Raw genomic sequence first — 16,409 nt, forward strand, 5'->3', positions numbered from 1 at the left:
AAGGAGGGAGGAAGGGCAGGGGAAGGCAGGACGGACAAAGGGAGGAAAGAAGGAGGGAACGGAAAGAAAGGGGAGACGAACGGAGGGAAGGCAGGGGGCGAGGCAGGAAGGGGAAGAACGAGGGAAACGCAAGGAGCGAGGCAAGGAGCAAGAGGAGCAGGAAATAAAGGGAAGGAATAAAAGGGGAAAGAGAGAAAGAAAGAGAGAGAGAAAGAAAGAGAGAGAGAGAGAGAGAAAGAAAGAAAAGCAGAAAGAAGGAAGGGAAGGAGAAGAAAGTCGGCCGGAAAAGAAAGAGCGATCACATAAAAACACAGATATCCAACATCACGAGGGTGAGACGCCTCTTCTGGGGTAAAACAAAATGAAAACAGTCACAGACGAGACAGGGGAAAGTGCCGGCAAAGCGTGGGCTCCTCGCAGGCAGCTCCCCGCTCTCCAGCCGCAGGCGACGCGAGCGGCGAGGCCGGAGAGCTCCCAGCCCCGGGCGGCGAGCTGAGCGGAGCGGCTGGCGCTGCAGCGCAGCCCGGCCCCGCGGCCGCCGCCGCCGCCGCCTCCCCGCTCCCCGGCCCGGTGCTCGGCGGCCGGCCGGGTCCCCGCGCGGTACCCACCTCTGCGCCGCCGTGTTGGCGTCCAGCACCCCGGCGCCCTGCATCCACGTCCGCACCGCGTTCATGCCGCTGCCCAGCGGCTCTTCCTTCATGCTGCTTCCACTCCGTTGGATGCTTTCCTGAATCCCAAACATGAAAACAACCTTTTCTTGTGGAAAATCTCCTCCCCCTTGAAAATATTAAAAAAAAAAAAAAAGGCAAAGAAAAACGCCAACCAGATTTTTTTTTGGAGAAGATGAACTCGCGTTAGAAGATCAAGGCGGGCTGGAAAGCAAATTTTTTAAAAATGTAAACCTTCGCTCAAAACTGAGCGATAACTAGAAAAAAAAGGAGAGAAAAAAAAAGAAAAAAGGGAAAATCCAACGAAAAGACCAAAATAAAAAAATTAGAGATGTATGCTTGGCTGTTGGGGGTTGTTTGGTTGGTTGATTTTGGTTTGAGTGTTGTTTTTTTTTTTTTGCGCTTTTTTTTTTTTTTTTTTTTTGTAGTGGTCACAGGCCGGTGCAGGACAGGAGGGGCCGAGTTGCCTTTTGTAGCGGTACCTTCACTTGAAGAAGCAGGAAGAAAAAAAACCTGATGGCAATTTAAGAAACAATAGACTCAACTCGCGCTGCCGGCTTTGCTACTTCAAGTGTCATTTTCCACAACCAGGCAAGTTTTTTCCTCTCTCTCTCTCTTTTTTTTTTTCCTCCTTCTCTCCCAACCAAAGATGTTTCTTTCCTTTGAGTGCGTGCAGAGGAGGACGCTGGTCGCCGTAGACAGAGACACCAGAGAGGGTGGGGGGAGGGGAGAGAGGGAGAGGAGGGGGAGGGAAAAGATAGAAAGAGAGGAGAGGGAGAAAGAGAGAGGGGTGGACCCTGCTGGATGGAGATTCTGTTTTCTCTTTGCTAAAATAGAAGTGATTTGCAGGCTTTCCCTATGGAATCCAGTTTGACTCTCCCCAGAGCTAAACACAGGCACACTAACCCCAAAGGGAGGAGGCGGGGCCCGCGCCCAGCAGCCCCTCCCCTTATTTGCATAACGTCATCCTTCCGCCTCGCCGCGACCAATCGCGGCTCGGGAGCGGGCCGGCTCGCCGAGCCAGGCCACGCTCCCTCATTAACATCCCTCCCCGGGTGGCGCGGGGGAGCCGGCTAAAGTTCCTCGCAAAGTGGCTAGCAAGGGAGCGCTGAACATCGGGGTCTGCGGCTGGGAGGAGCGGGGCCGGAGCGGGGCCAGAGGGCAGGGGAGGGATATCCTTCCCAGGGATTTGAGCTGGAAGAACGGGAGGGGGAGTCCGCATCCTGGCGGTTGCCTTCCCCCTGCATCCGCTCTGCGCCCTGAAAACGCTCGAGGCGCACACGGTGCGCCCTTCCAGGCCCAATGCCGCGTCCTGATCCGCAGTTCTGGGTCGTCGGGGGCAAAAGTGGAGGAGTCGGGACAGCCTGTGCAGAAAAGTCAGGACGCGCGTCCCAGGTGCCCACCTCTTCGCTTTCAGGCGGGGATGGCGGGATGGATAGGGGTGGGCGAGGTCGGGGCTGAGAGCGCGTAGAGGCGGCGCCTGGACCCGGGGCCAGGGCAAGCGAGGCTCTGTGGGTCCCCGAGAAGCGGGGACCCAGGGGACCTCTGAAACGATCCTCTTTTGGTCGCGGACCTCGGGAAAGCCGGCGTTAGGCGCTGCTCCCGCTCGCTAGCATGCTCCCTTCTCTCGGACGGTCCTCAAGAGATGCGAGTGGTGGAATGAATGCTCTCCCGGAGGCTGCGTTTGGTGCGTTTTGAAATGTTCTCAAATTCAAGGCTCAACCCGTCAGCCTCGCCTCAAAGTAGTTTATTTCTCTAACTACCAAAGCCATGACAACGTATACCATTTCGGAATAGCTGGTTGTTTGGTATAGGGTTTCTCTCTTTTTGCCTCCTTCTCTCTGTTAAAAAAGAGACTTGAAGAAAATCTCCCCAACTTCTGTCTGTGCCATATGGAAAGAAAGAGAAGGGAGGAAATGAGAGGAAGGGAGGAGAAATGAGGGAAAGAAGGAGACGGGAAGGAGGGGGCAGAATCGAAAGTGGAGAGAGGGAAGGAAGGTAGGAAAGAAGACCAGAAAGGAGGAAGGGAGGGAGGGAGGGAGAGAAAGAAGGGAGAAGAGGGAAACTGCCTCCTCCATAGGTCCCCTTGGTATATACGCTTGTGGCTAGCAAAGGAAATCACTAGATGTTTCTGGGTAATGTGTCCCATCATTTTTTAGCAGGTTGTAACCTCTAATAAGCACATAGCGAACTTCTGTTTCACTTCCCTCAAAGGAACTCCCTGCCTGCAGCCAAACCTGCCAAGGACTCCAGGGGAGAAATTCTCTGCCAGAAATCCAGGTCCTCTTTCTGCTGGGCTTCCTTGGCCCTTTGATTTAGGAAGCTCCTGGGGTCACAGATGGAAAAGCACACATGCCCACGTTGAATGGAGACAGACCAGTGAGTTATGCTTTGTGCTCTTGGCATCGCAGGAAAGTAGAGCCACTTTTGGATTCCTAAACTGGATGAGGGTGTATTCCAGGTCTGTGGGTGCATGGTCACTGTCTTCAAACACTGCTGAATCTACAGGGCAAGAGCCCTGCCCATCACTCAGACTATCTAATCTGGAACTCTTACATACCAAGCACTTTGTCCCTGCTATCATCCTTAATCCATCTCCTCTAAGACATTCCTAAAGGAGGTGATCAGACCCATCGGAGTTCCCACAGCATCTTCCAGAGTTCCCAGCATACAGTTGGCATTCAGGAGGGATATGTTGGTAGAGACACTACAAGGGATGCAGGTTTTTGGGGAGTGGGAAGGGAATGTGGTCCCTTTCCATCTCTATAGAATTTAAATGCAGACTGGGCCTGCTAAAAACTTCCCAAAGCTCCAAGACCAACCTGATGCCCCAGGCCCAAAGGTCCATAGAGTCAAGCCCTTCTTCTACCAGGAACACATTTTCCAGCTCACAGGAAATCAGAGATAACTTTCCTGTCCATGGGTCCCAGATGGCCCTTGCATAAGACCCTAGCCTCTGTTTTACTTTCTGAAAACAGGACTCTGAGCTGAGTCTGGTAGGGTGGATACTACTCCAGTGATGGGCACACAATAAGGATGCAGATCACTGCCAATGGCTGGTGTGAAAGGCATAGGAAAGAGGTGACAGTCTCCCTGGAAAGCAAAATCAGCAAAGGGCATGCAACAGATAGATTGCTGGGTGTCAAGCAGAATCTAGAAGCATCTATAAAAGATGTGTTTGTGGAAGCTCCCGAAACTGACTATGCCAAATGAGAAATTGGCAGAGAAAGAAGTGTTTAGCAGCCCAATTCCTACCCCAGAACCAATCTCTCCAGGAACTAAATATGAGGGAGGCAATTTCCACATCCGCCAGGCCAGAGAAGGAAGAAAAATGCAAGAGGGCAGGAGTCTTTTGATAAGACTAATTCCCTGTGGCTGTGCAGAGACAGCAGATGCCTCACCTGGGAGGGTGGGTGTACTTTATTTTAATCAAGCAGAGTGTGTTCATAGCTTTTCTTCTGAGTGTCCTTGTGCTTTCAACTGGGCTTTCTCATCCTATAACAAATGTTTAACTAGGAAGAAGGCTAAAGAAAAGATGGAAAAGAGACAGAGTGACCAAAAACAAAACAAAACAAAAAAACAACAACTAGGAATGACACCCAGGCCAAGCAGAGCAGTAGTTTTGTGTGTGTGTGTGTGTGCATGGATATTCACTCTCTGATGAATAGTGAACCAGCAAGTGCAATTTGAAACTATGAAAGAGAATCACTTACATACTTTGGAATGCATCCCTCATGTGAGGTTAGCATCACCTCAGAGAACAAGCAGGTGTTTAAGGGGTGACTATAAAGGATGTGCTGAGGCTGGTTTTATCCTTTTACTTTCCTATCTCCTGCGAAGAGATGTACTTGTGTGCAGAGCATTGCCCCAGGCTCCATAGCCCAAGTGTGACTTGGTTTCAGTGCAGTTTGTAACCCTCAAACTGGGCTCAGCTGCCTAATCACATGACAGAAGGTGAAAAGGAAGGCATTTGTTAGAAATACAGATTTCCAGGCCTTGCCCAGACTGAACCTTTGATGTTGGTACATGGAAACCTGTATTTGAAGGTCTTTGGAAATTCCTGATTTCAGCCATATATATCATCTCTGAGAGGAAGGGGGCCAGAATGGAGAAGAACCCATGCAAAGGGAATGAACTTGGATCTTAAAAGAGCAGTTGGAGAGACTTGGTGAAGCTTCTTGCCAAGCTTCTCAGAGTTGCTTTAGCAGTCAGGGCTAGCGCCCACCAGCCCTCAACTGCTCCAGATGGTAAGCAGAGCGGCCCAGCGCTTGGGGTCTCCTCTCGCTGCTGGAGTAAGCACCCGCCCTGTGAGCAGCCTTATTCGTTCCCTATCCCACGGGGAACTTTTCCTCCCTGGCTACCCCAATACTCTTGAGATGCAGGAAAATAAATTCCCTTTCTTAAAAGGCTTCAGTCAGTGCAGTAACGTCTAGAGCGCTGAGAGAAAAAGCACATCCTCTCCCCAAAAGATAAGAGACTCATGAAATACAGCCCAACTAGGGCCAGCGGGGACGTCCCGGGAAAAGAGGGAATCCTTTCTGCTCGCCCGCCCCCAGGAGGCCAGGCTTGGGACTTGTCCTTTACAAATTTCCCTAGGTCTCAGTTCCCCGGGTGAGGGCCCGCCGTCGTTGAGAGAGGGTGTCCTCTTTCCTTTGCCATTTGCTGCGAACGAGTGGGGAGGGCAAACGCCCCCTTAAGTGCTGGGCCGAGGTGAAAATAGGGCGACGCGCAAAGGCGCAAAGCCCTTACACGCACGGCCGGAGACAGAGGACGCGCGCTGCAACTTCAAGTCCGGGGCGAAGGTGTTTAGAGACCAAGGTGCGGTCCGAGGAAGGCGAGGGATAGGAGAAGGTGGGCGCCCCGGGGCTGTGGGACAGCAAGGACCTGCGCGGGCGCAGCTCCGCTGGAGCTTCTGATCGCACCCCCGGCGCCAGCAGGAGTGGCGGAGCACCCGGACTCCACCGCCCGCAAAACCCCAACTCTGATTCGTGGCCTCCACCCGCCTCTCTCGGGGACTCGTGGGAGCAGCAGACTGGGGTTCCACCGGAAATCCGGACTCTGACCTCTGTTTCCCACCCTGGAATTTCCGCGAAGGCCCCTTGACTCACCGAGGCTGACACTTCCAGCCCCTTGGAGCACGCCTCGCCCCCATGGTGCAAACAGGGAAACTGAGGCCCAGGCAGGTACAAAGACACGCGCACACGACACCGTGGGGGCTCTGTGGCAGGCATGGGACCAGAAGCCTGGGTTCTGGGTACCCGCCGAAACTTTCCGGGAGCGAGCCTGCCGCCTCTCTCGGGTTTCCCCCGGGGCGGTCCCAGATAATAATAGATCCCATTTGTGGAAGGCTTTACGGGCATGAAGTCTCTGAATTTCCACCGCAGACTAAGCAGACAGATAAGAACACTCCCATTTTACAGGTGAGCAAACTTGAGGCCTTGTGAGGGAAATAGGAAAAAAGAAAAACAGGAAACTTGTCCGAGGCTAATAAGGTAGCTAAGCCAGAATTTCATCAGAGACTATCCTTAACGCTGCAGAGAAACCATTCACCCAGCGGAGGTGCAAACCTCCTGCCCCCTAAACGCTCGTGGGTCCCTTGGCTGCCTGGAGTCCCTCTCCCGAATGAGAAAGGAACGAGGACACACGTTGTCCTCTGTGGACGGGCAGCGGAGGAGAGAGAGGAAAGGGGGAAATTCCGAAAAGTGTGCCGACCGAACGCGCACTCACGATTCTGCCCACCTGCGGGAACAGGGGGCGATGGGGAAGCGCCGGCTGCAACCCCAGCTCTGCCACATAAGCCATTTGGCCTCTAGTGAGCTGCTTCTGCCAGTCCAGGGTGAGGTCTGAGGGCTCAGGACAGCTCGCCTGAATGAAACACGGTCAGCACTGGACTTTGCCGCAGTGTCCCCGATGCCCGTTAGAGGACAGAAATCTAGACACCTGCAGGCACGCTTCCATAAGAGAGAAGAAGGTTCGCGCAAAGTAGGGAGAATACATCTGGGGGTACTGCCAGAAAGGGTCGCTAAGGTCGACGGTGCCCCGGGGCGGGCGTGACCACACCGCACTCCGCGGCTCTTATCCGTGGTCTCCGGTTCAGAGGAGGGCCCCGCTCCCACGGTAGACGAGGCTCTAGGGAGGGAGAAGGGAGCTCTCCAGCGTTTTTGTAAAGAAGCGTCCTGCAGTAGCGTACGCCCGGTGGAAGAAACCTTGGTGGGGAGAAAGGGCGGTGTGGGCCTTAGGGGTCAGCTGGAGAAGGAACGGCGAATTTAGCGCACAAGCTGAAGACACTTGGAAGCAAAAAGTTAGCCCGCGTATTTCCCGAGGCGCGCAATTCACTGTATATTTACGGGTCACTGCGCTCGGCAGGTCTTTGTTGGCTATGCAGTATGAGATACGTGCGATGTGAGTGTGCAAAAAGGTTTGCACGAGCGAAGTGTGGCTGCAGGTTTGTGGGCCTGTACTAAGGTGTGTGTGTGTGACGGTGAAAGAGAGAGCGCACTTGGCCGCATATGAGGAGGCATTAGCGCCACGGGAGCAAACGTCTAGTGTGTACATGCGTGACTTAAAGGCGGGCTTCAGTGAGTGTGCAAGTGCAGAAGTACGTGTACATTGTGCAACAGCATCGCACATGTGCGTGTGAGGCTGAACCTGTATGTGGTTCCAGTGTAAGCGTTGTGTCAAACCCAGCAAAGAAGTCCTAAAAATCCACCTCCAGCCGGAAGAAAGCAGCAGGCAGGATGAGAGGGTCCAAGGCCAGGGGACCAGAATTTTGCTCCTTTGGCTTTGCAGGTAGCTGGGAACAGCCTACCGGGCCCGGGGCCAACGCGGAGGCCTCGGGTTAGCGCCCAGCTCGGCTCAGCTCCGCTACGGGAGGATGAAGCCAGTTCCCGCTGCTGGCGAACCAATTACACGCAAAGGTCCCTGCTGGACAGTTCCGCGCTCCTAATTGTTCCTCGCCGACAGTTTCTGATTATTGATGCCGTGGGTCGCAAAGGAGTCCGCCTTCGAGTTATTTGCTTTTGTGTTTATTTTTTATTTATTATCTTCATCACGGTCATTATTTGGTGGCTGCCGTAAAGACGACGCGAAACCCAGCGAGGCGGCCCTGCCCCACCTCTCGGAGGCCGCCCTAGGCGTGCTGGTGACCCGCGGGCGCCGCATCCTCCCTTGAGATGGAGCCACAGCGCCACCTCGCGATCCTCCAGCCCCCTCCCGTCGAGGCCACTGAAGGCCGGGACCTTGCCTAGCTCCCCAGTTCCCTCCACTGGGTTTCTATTCGCGTTGACCCTTTCTCATCCTCCCTCCACAACTTTCTCCGCCAGAGCCTCCAGGGCCACAGTCACTCTCTACCCTCTCCTCGCGCACTGGCGGAACCTTCTTCTCCACCTGGTGTAGCACCGCTCGCCTGGGAATCACTGAGACCGTTCCCTGCTTTCCCTGGCGCTGTCATATCACTTTGGACAGGAAATATGTTTTCGTGGCTCTCACCCCTCCCTAATAGGAGAGCATTTCAAGGATCATTATTGCCGCTGACTCAATCACAATTTAACTTCACAGTAAGTCATGCTATAGAGCATCTTTTTGTTGTTCCTATACATTTTTGTACCCTATATTAACGACCACATATCAGAGAGAACATAATACTTGTCTTTTGGGGACTGGCTTATTTCACTAGACGTAATGGGTTCCAGTTGCATCCATTTTGTTGCAAATAGGATTTCATTCTTTTATATGACTGAGTTGTATTCCATAGTGAATATATACCATAATTTCTTTATCCAATCATCAATTGATAGACATCTAGGTTGATTCCCTATCTTAGCTATTGAGAATTGGGCTGCAATAAACACAGATATCTCTTTCATATGCTGATTTCATTTCATTTGGGTAAATTTCCAGGAGTGGGATGGCGGGGCCATATGGAAGATCTATTTCAGCTTTCTGAGGAATCTCCATGCTGTCTTCCATAATGATTGTACTAGTTTACATTCCCATCAACAGTGATTTAGGGTACTTTTACCCCCACATCCTCATCAGAATTTGTGATTTTTTGATTTTTGGATGATAGCAATTCTAACTGGCACGAGATAAAAATTCACTGTGGTTTTTATTTACATTTCCTTGATGGTTAGTGATCCTGAGCATCTTTCCATGTGTCTGTTGGCCATTTGAATTTCATCCTTTGAGAAATGCCTGTTCATGTCTTTTGCCCATTTCTTAACTGGACTCTTTGTTTTGCTGTTGTTGAGTTTCTTGAGTTCTTCATAGATCCTGAATATTAATCCTTTTATCAGTTGGGTAGTTTGCAAATTTTCTCTCCCATTCTACTGATTGCCTCTTCACTTTGTTGAGTGCTTCCTTTGCAGTGCAAAAGTTTCTTAACTTGATGTAATCCCATTTGTCAATTTTTTTCTTTTATTGCCTGTGCTTCTGGTGTCTTTTCCAAGAAGTTTTTGCCTGTGCCAATTCTTGTAGAATTTCCCCAATGTTTTCCTCTGGTAATTTGATGGTATCAGGTCATAGATTTAGATCCTTGATCCACTGTGAGTTGATTTTTTTGTGTAAGATTTAAGGTAGGAGTCTTATTTCATACTTCTGCATGCGCAAATAGACTGTGCTAAGCATTTAACCTGCATTGATTGGTGTAATTTCCCCAGCAAAATCATAAAGTGCTAGAGCTCACTTCTCTTCTTCTTCCTCCTCCTCCTTCCAGAAATACATGTCTCACTTTATTTTTAAAGTTTGTTTCTTTTTATTTATTTGAAAGGCAGAGTGACAAAGAAGGAGGGATTGAGGGAGGGAGGGAGGGAAGGAGGGAGGGAGAGAGAGAAAGAGAGAAAGAGAGAGAGAGAGAGAGAGAGAGAGAGAATGAATCTTTAATTCTCTGGTTCACTCCCCAAATGCCATAACATCCAGGGTTGGGCCAGGCCAAAGTCAGGAATTCTACCCGGGTCTCCCATGTGGATGGGAGAGACTCAGTTGGGTAATCCTCTGCTACCTCCCAGGATTTGCTTCAGCAAGAAGCTGGTTCGGAAGCAGAAACAGGACTTGATTTCAGGCACTCAGCTATGGGATTCAGGCACCCCAAGCAACACCTTAACCAGCTGTACCACAACACCTTGACAACAGCTGCCCCACAGCTCACTTTTCTTAATTCTGTCTTATGAGTTTATTCAGCTCTCTATTCACAGTTCTTGCAATAGGGAAAGGCACAAAATTGGCTCATGTGTTTATGAATAAATGTACCATTGCTCATTTAAACTCTTTTCTTGTAGAGTTGGTTTAGGGGAAGAACTGCAGTTAACAGACCTTGATTGGAACATGGCCACTCTGAATCATTCCTTGAAAGTATCCCACAGCCAACTACCTCAGTGACTTTGGTCAACTCATTGCATCCACAACTGCCTTGTCCTTAAAAGCAGATTTACTGTAAGGAGTAAATGAGGTGGAGGGAATGGTGAAGGATTTGATATAGTACCTCATATTCTAGTCAATATTTAACAGCTATAACTCAATAATATAATTATGAATAATCACTTTAGAAAATAAAGCACAAAACTGACTTATACTAGTTGCACAGAATTCACTGTACCTCCCTGTGAAATTAGCTCAATAGTATATCCTAATTTCCATCTTGAACAAGAATTACGTGGTAAAATACATATGGTTTATGGTGGTTGGGGTGTTAATGCTAACCCGGTTCTAAAACCTTAAGGGACAGGGGGAGAGAGATAATTAAACAGTAAATCAGGAAACTTGGCCCCTCACCCTTTCCTCCTGCTTTGTGAAGTTTTACCAATAAAGACTATGAAAGTGCTTATTATATGGAAAGTACAAAACTATTTTTTAATTTAGGGGAGATTCTGAGCTAGTTCTAATTTCCCTCCACTTAAAAAACTTAGTTGCTATGAATATATTAATAGTTTAAAAATATGTGTCTAAGCAAATGATTGTACCCAAATAAAAGAAACAAATGAGGATTGTTTGAACATATTCTAGGCTTTCAAATATCACCTAAAAAGGCTAAGTTTTTAAAGTTCAGGGTCTTTTTCTCAAGCCTCACATTAACAATGACCCGTAGTAGCAATTTAGGTAAAAATGAACTGTTCCGCCTGATAGGGCTTTACCTTTCTTACTATCAAATTATTTTGGAAAGACTATTGACTAGTAGAGTCAATTTCCTTCCAGAAAAAATGAGGCTAATAAAATCCACAAAAGGCATAAATGTGCTCCACATTTAGTTGATCCATAATCCATGTTTAAAAACTTTACCGTAGCCCCCGGTTAGTTGAATTTGTTTGTACCTGCTTCTTACTCCATGCAATGTAGTTGTACAGAGGTACAGAAAAAAATTCAGGCAACTTTATCTGCAGCAAGTTCATGTGTTACAGAGATTATATTGCATAGCTGACAGATAGTATATAATTCTTAATTTAGAATCTGATTTATATCGATGGTGTGAGACACTGGATTTTCAACAATGTGGGAAACTTTGGTTTTATTTTCTTCTTCTTCTTTTAATTCTTAGCATGTAGTCATTAAATGTGCTCACCTAAATTCTGTTTTTTCCTCTTCTGGGTACATAGCAGTGTTGAACTGTTCTGACCTTTGCAAATGAAGCACATGAGAAATTAGCAGAAATGACACATGTCACTCCCAGGCAAAAGCAGGAAGAGCCAGTATATGATTCAGCACCTCCCCTGCACTTTTGCTGATGACACCCAGATGGAGTTTCCTTCAGTTCTACAAATTCAAAGAACATGTGGAATGGAGACCCTCATACCCACAAAAGATGCTTAGCATGATCCTTTGTTAAATGTGAATCTCAGAGATTGTTTACTCCGGCATAATCTAGCCTCTCCTGACTGACACACTTAGGAAGGCAACTCCTCATTATTTCCTAGTTGTGTGGAGAATGTGAAAATTCTTCCTGTGGAGTGAAAAGTAAACTTCCACATTCTATTCAATAATGTAATCAGTTAACGAAATCATTCAGCTAGAAACCTGAATCCCATGCTCTCTGTCAATTCATACATTTCCTGAGGGTCAAGACATCAAAACCTTGAAAAAGGAAAACAGCTTAATTTTTGTAATGCTTAAACAGAATCTCAAAATTATTGCTGGACCTCCTGCAGATACACCATGAAGGGAATCCCACAGGCTCTGGCTTGGAGACTTTATTAGAATTGTGTGAAGAAATTGGCAAAGAAACATTTCTGTCTCCATCACATTCATTTTTCTAATTTCAGGTCGGTGAGAGGGAAAAATACTTGGCCAGTCAATTTGGGCTTCAGGAACAAGTTATTTCATGTTTCCAGACTTTAGTTTCCTCATTTAAAGTTATGGACTAAATGTTTGTGCCACCTGAAACTCAAACATTTGAAACGCTAACCTCCAATGTGATGGTATTACTTCCCAAAGGTAATTTGGATGTAATTAAATTTAGAAGAGGGCGTGAAGATGGAGTCTATCATGGAATCAGTGTCCATAAAAGAGAACAACTAGAACAATCTCACCTCTCCTCCCTCCTCCTACCCCAAAGAAGAGGAAGTGAATAGAATGATCTCTCTCTCCCTCTTCTTCCCCCTCCCCTGTACCCTCCCTTTCCCTTTCCTTCTCCCTTTCTTCCTCCCACATGAGGACATAGCAGGAAAGTAGCTATCTGTAGGAAGAGGGCCCTTACAAGAACCTGACCATGCGGGCATCCTAATCTCAGACTTTCTAGTTTCCAGAACTGTGAAAAACAAAGGCCTGTTTTTGAAAGCCATCTTATGTGTATTTTCCCATAGCAGCCTGAGGAGATTAATGTGCCTGGAAGATAAGAATAAGCGGACAAGATGAGTTTCAGGACATCATCCAGTCCCACCAGGCTAGAATTCTGAATCAGTGTTGGGTGACAGCAGGTTCAGGTAATGCTACAGTATACGACTCTTCCTGTGTTTCCATTCTCGACATTATTTTGTGAAATACTTTTTAACCTTCTTCTGTATGATCCAGACTTAAAAGAACTGCTTCTTGAGCAAGAGAGACAGTATTTCTTTTCTTCAACCTTGAAAATTTTAAATGTGGAAGTCTGCTTAAAAAAGTGGGGCATATAGATTGGAACCATGTAAAATGCTTTGTCGTTTCCTAGCTAGCAGGAAAAGCTTGCTTCCATATTGAAGAACTGTTCTCCCCAGGTTTCATTATCTATCAACTAAAGAAGTTTCCTGTGAATTTTCAGGAAACTTTATGGAAAAAATATTGATTGCATGACAAATCCTCAAGGGTGAAATCATTTCTATCTGTTCTTTATCTTTGGTGAGGAATGATTGGTTTCCAAGAATAATAGTATTAGGTTCATTTGGATAATAAACAAAATTTAAAATTAACAAAGAAGTTTCTTTTGGGCTTATAGTCTTGACCCCTCTTAACAAATTATACAATGGACAAAGGCCCCCCATTTCACAGGGGTGAAAATAAGGCTTAAATTGGCGCATAAGCAGCATTCTGCCTGTAGCTCCAAAGATACAGCTGTCTATGAAACGTTAGCAGGGAAGAGAAAGTATTGAGATGATGCCACAGGGCACTTCTTGGTAGAAAAATGCAAAATGTTCTCTGTTGCAAACATCGTTCTGTTATGGGGTTCTGCTTTCCATCTGGGCAGCCAAGAAGATGGCCCTCTTCTTCTTCAAGTGTGATGTGGTCATCTGACTTGCTTGATCCAGAGCACTCATGGTCAAGAGAACATCTGGGACACTCATTCCCCTCAACAAGAACCATCATTGAGAGTAGAACCAGTAGCTTGGGTCTTGTTTGTGGTGTTACCATGAAAAGAGTTCCTTAACAATATGTAAGAGATTTAATGGAACTAAGTGGCTTAAGCCACTGGGATTTCAGGCTTGCTTGTTATTGTGACTGAAGTTAGCTTACTTCTACTGGTACAACCTTCTAATTCAAATTTAAGTCTTTGGTGAAAGGGAACTATCTCTGTGGGGCAGATACTCCTAAGTTTGACTTTATGCACGTATCTTTTAAAAATCAAATACTATTCTAGACAACTCATGTTTTTACTCCACTTAATTTCACTATGTTATTTAAACATTCACAAAGCATAAAACTAGGGATAAACTCTTTCTGTGTATTCTAAAGTAACTGAACAAGGAGAGCCCCACAAAGCAAGGATTGATAAATAATCAATATGCTGGATTCCTCATTGTTTTGTGAGAACCAAATTGTCACTCAAATGTCAACATGGTTCTGAGATCATTAAAGCAGGCTCTTTTGGGCATATAAGTATGTTCTCTTTAATTAGCTGATTCTCCACAGCTTGCCTCTTTTTCTGACCCACCACAAGATATTCCTGAATTCATAATGTGTAGAAAAACCTAAAAGGAATCATTTCAGTGTTTTTTAAATTTTTTTAACTAAAAAATTTAAAAGACATAAAAATTATACATATCTATTGGGTACTATCTGATGTTTCAATATATGTATGCATTGTATAATGTACAATCAGTAAATATATCTATCTCTACAAACATTTAACATTCTTTTATGGCATAAACATCCAAAATCCTAACTCTGGCTTTTTTCTTTGTATACTAAAAAATGCAGTACATTAAAATTATCTGTAGTCACTCTATTTTAGAATAGAACCCCAGAACTTCCATTTCTGTTCCTTCTTTATCAGTTCATGGCATTTAGAAATCTCTATTGGCATCAATAGTCACAAATCAAATTTAAGCCCAGAGATTGTATGTCAATATTCAGTTTTAAGGTAATTGTTCATGTAAATCTATGATTAACTTTTTTCATTATTGCAATGAAAACTCTAAGTTTTTCCTCCTCATTAAAAATAAGGAAACATCTCATTCTCAAAAATACATTTCTTATACCACTGAAGTTTATATTTAGAAAACATTTTAAAAGGTACAGGTTACAGTTTGTGTATTCTAGAATAATTTTAACCTTTTTTTTTTTTTTTTTTCAGAAAAAATAGCACAGGTACTTTGAAGATCAAAGCCTTCCTCCCACTATTTTGATGCTGGTGACCTTGAAGCAAGTTGCATAACATTTCTGAACCACAGGTGTCTCATCTGCATGGTAGTACACTCCTTATCTTAAGAGGACAGAGAGGAGTCTGGCATTGCCACTTCCAGAAAAGCAACAGAAGATGGTCCAAGTGTCTGTGCCCCTGCAACCCACATGGGAGACCCAGTTGGAGCTCCTGGATCCTGACTTTGGCTTGGGTTGGCCCTGGCTGTTGTGCCCAGTTTGGGGGTGAACCAGCAGGTAGAAGACCTCTCTCTCTTTCTCTCTCTCTCTCACTCCCTCCCCTGCCCCCCATAACTCTAACTTTCAAATAAATAAATAATTTTTTTTTAAAAAAAAGAGAGGACAGAGTGAATGGAATTCTGTTGTGGCACCAGTTTGTGGAGAAGTGCTAAGTGTTGTTGTAATGGACCATAGCTCTACTGCATTTCCCAGCTTCGTTTGAAGTTAGGTTGAGATAGCATTGGTGGAAGCCATATTAAGACATGGTCCAGAAGCCCTCCCACAGAACTGCCACTCTTTCTCTTCCTTTCTATGGGCTCAATCAGAGGATCTCAGCACTTGAATTTGGGTCTTTGTAATTCCCTCTGTAAAGGTCCAGATAGCATTATGGGTTTCATTAGCCATATAGTCTCACAATTGTTTTACTCAACAAAGCATGATGATATGTCAACAAATGGGTGTGGCTGTGTCCCAATAAAAGTTTCTTTTCAAAAAGTTCCTATTGGTCCCAGACCCATACCATAGTTTGTTGATCTCTCCTATAGAAGTATCTTAGAGTAACAAGAAGGAAGGTAGCTGGGTCTCTGAATAACTACATATGACTTTAGAGGAACAAAAATAAACAACTACTGCATTAATCTGTTGAAATTTTATGGTTATCTCAACATTTATTTACTGTGACATAATACCCAAGCACAAAAAAGCCTTTCTATAAATATAAGGTTTTCCCTTCTTCCCTACAATATCATTGAAGATGGGGCTGTGGACTGTTCATCTGTTTACCCTCTCATAGAACTTCACAACACGTTAGTGAAATTAGTAAAACAGGCCGGCGCCGCGGCTCACTAGGCTAATCCTCCACTTTGCGGCACCGGCACACCAGGTTCTAGTCCCGGTCGGGGCGCTGGATTCTGCCCGGTTGCCCCTCTTCCAGGCCAGCTCTCTGCTGTGGCCAGGGAGTGCAGTGGAGGATGGCCCAAGTGCTTGGGCCCTGCACCCCATGGGAGACCAGGATAAGCACCTGGCTCCTGCCATCGGATCAGCGTGGTGCGCCGGCTGCAGTGCGCTGGCCGTGGTGGCCATTGGAGGGTGAACCAACGGCAAAGGAAGACCTTTCTCTCTGTCTCTCTCTCTCACTGTCCACTCTGCCTGTCAAAAAAAAATTTAAAAAAAAGAGAAAAAAAAAAGAGAAATTAGTAAAACATCAAACTAATCCTGTGTATGCAGAAACTATTGAATATATCACCTGTTACTCAAAGTTGTCATTGTCCCCTCTCTTCACTCCGCTGCCCTAGACATGTCTTGGTCATTTGTGCCCCACCCCAGATAACCAGAGACACACATTGTTGAGATAATTTTCTTGGGTAAAGTGAGTAGAGCTTGACTAGTTGGCCCGTGTTATGTGAACAGATTGTTTCTTATTATAAAGTCCCCTCTGGGTCTTTGCTCAACTACTACATAATTACACTCACAGGCCGTCTCCTA

At 46.3% G+C, this 16,409-nt stretch overlaps 1 protein-coding gene and 1 long non-coding RNA gene across 14 annotated transcripts in view; one reads left to right on the plus strand and one right to left on the minus strand.

Moving 5' to 3' along the window:
- EBF1 (EBF transcription factor 1) overlaps positions 1-1,102 on the minus strand; it is a 411,315-nt gene extending 410,213 nt beyond the window's left edge. For all 10 annotated transcript variants that reach the window (XM_008255335.5, XM_002710343.6, XM_089335001.1 and 7 more), the window contains exon 1: positions 609-1,102. In XM_008255335.5, coding sequence (XP_008253557.1) covers positions 609-742 — 134 coding nt within the window. In that variant the 5' untranslated portion in view covers positions 743-1,102. The remainder of the gene's footprint in view (positions 1-608) is intronic.
- LOC103347947 (uncharacterized) lies at positions 136-15,041 on the plus strand. 4 transcript variants are annotated; one of them, XR_011389870.2, is made up of 4 exons: positions 136-332; positions 1,097-1,259; positions 12,458-12,577; positions 14,641-15,041. It is a non-coding gene; the product is annotated as an uncharacterized LOC103347947 (long non-coding RNA). The 4 variants fall into 4 exon arrangements; XR_016235428.1 differs by having other exon boundaries at positions 12,461-12,577; XR_016235427.1 differs by lacking the exons at positions 136-332; positions 1,097-1,259 and adding an exon at positions 1,726-2,063.
- The last annotated feature ends 1,368 nt before the right edge of the window (positions 15,042-16,409 follow it).

The sequence above is a fragment of the Oryctolagus cuniculus genome, chromosome 6 (genome assembly GCF_051225735.1).
Source record: "Oryctolagus cuniculus isolate XC-2025 breed Fujian yellow rabbit chromosome 6, ASM5122573v1, whole genome shotgun sequence".
Classification (NCBI taxonomy): domain Eukaryota; kingdom Metazoa; phylum Chordata; class Mammalia; order Lagomorpha; family Leporidae; genus Oryctolagus; species Oryctolagus cuniculus.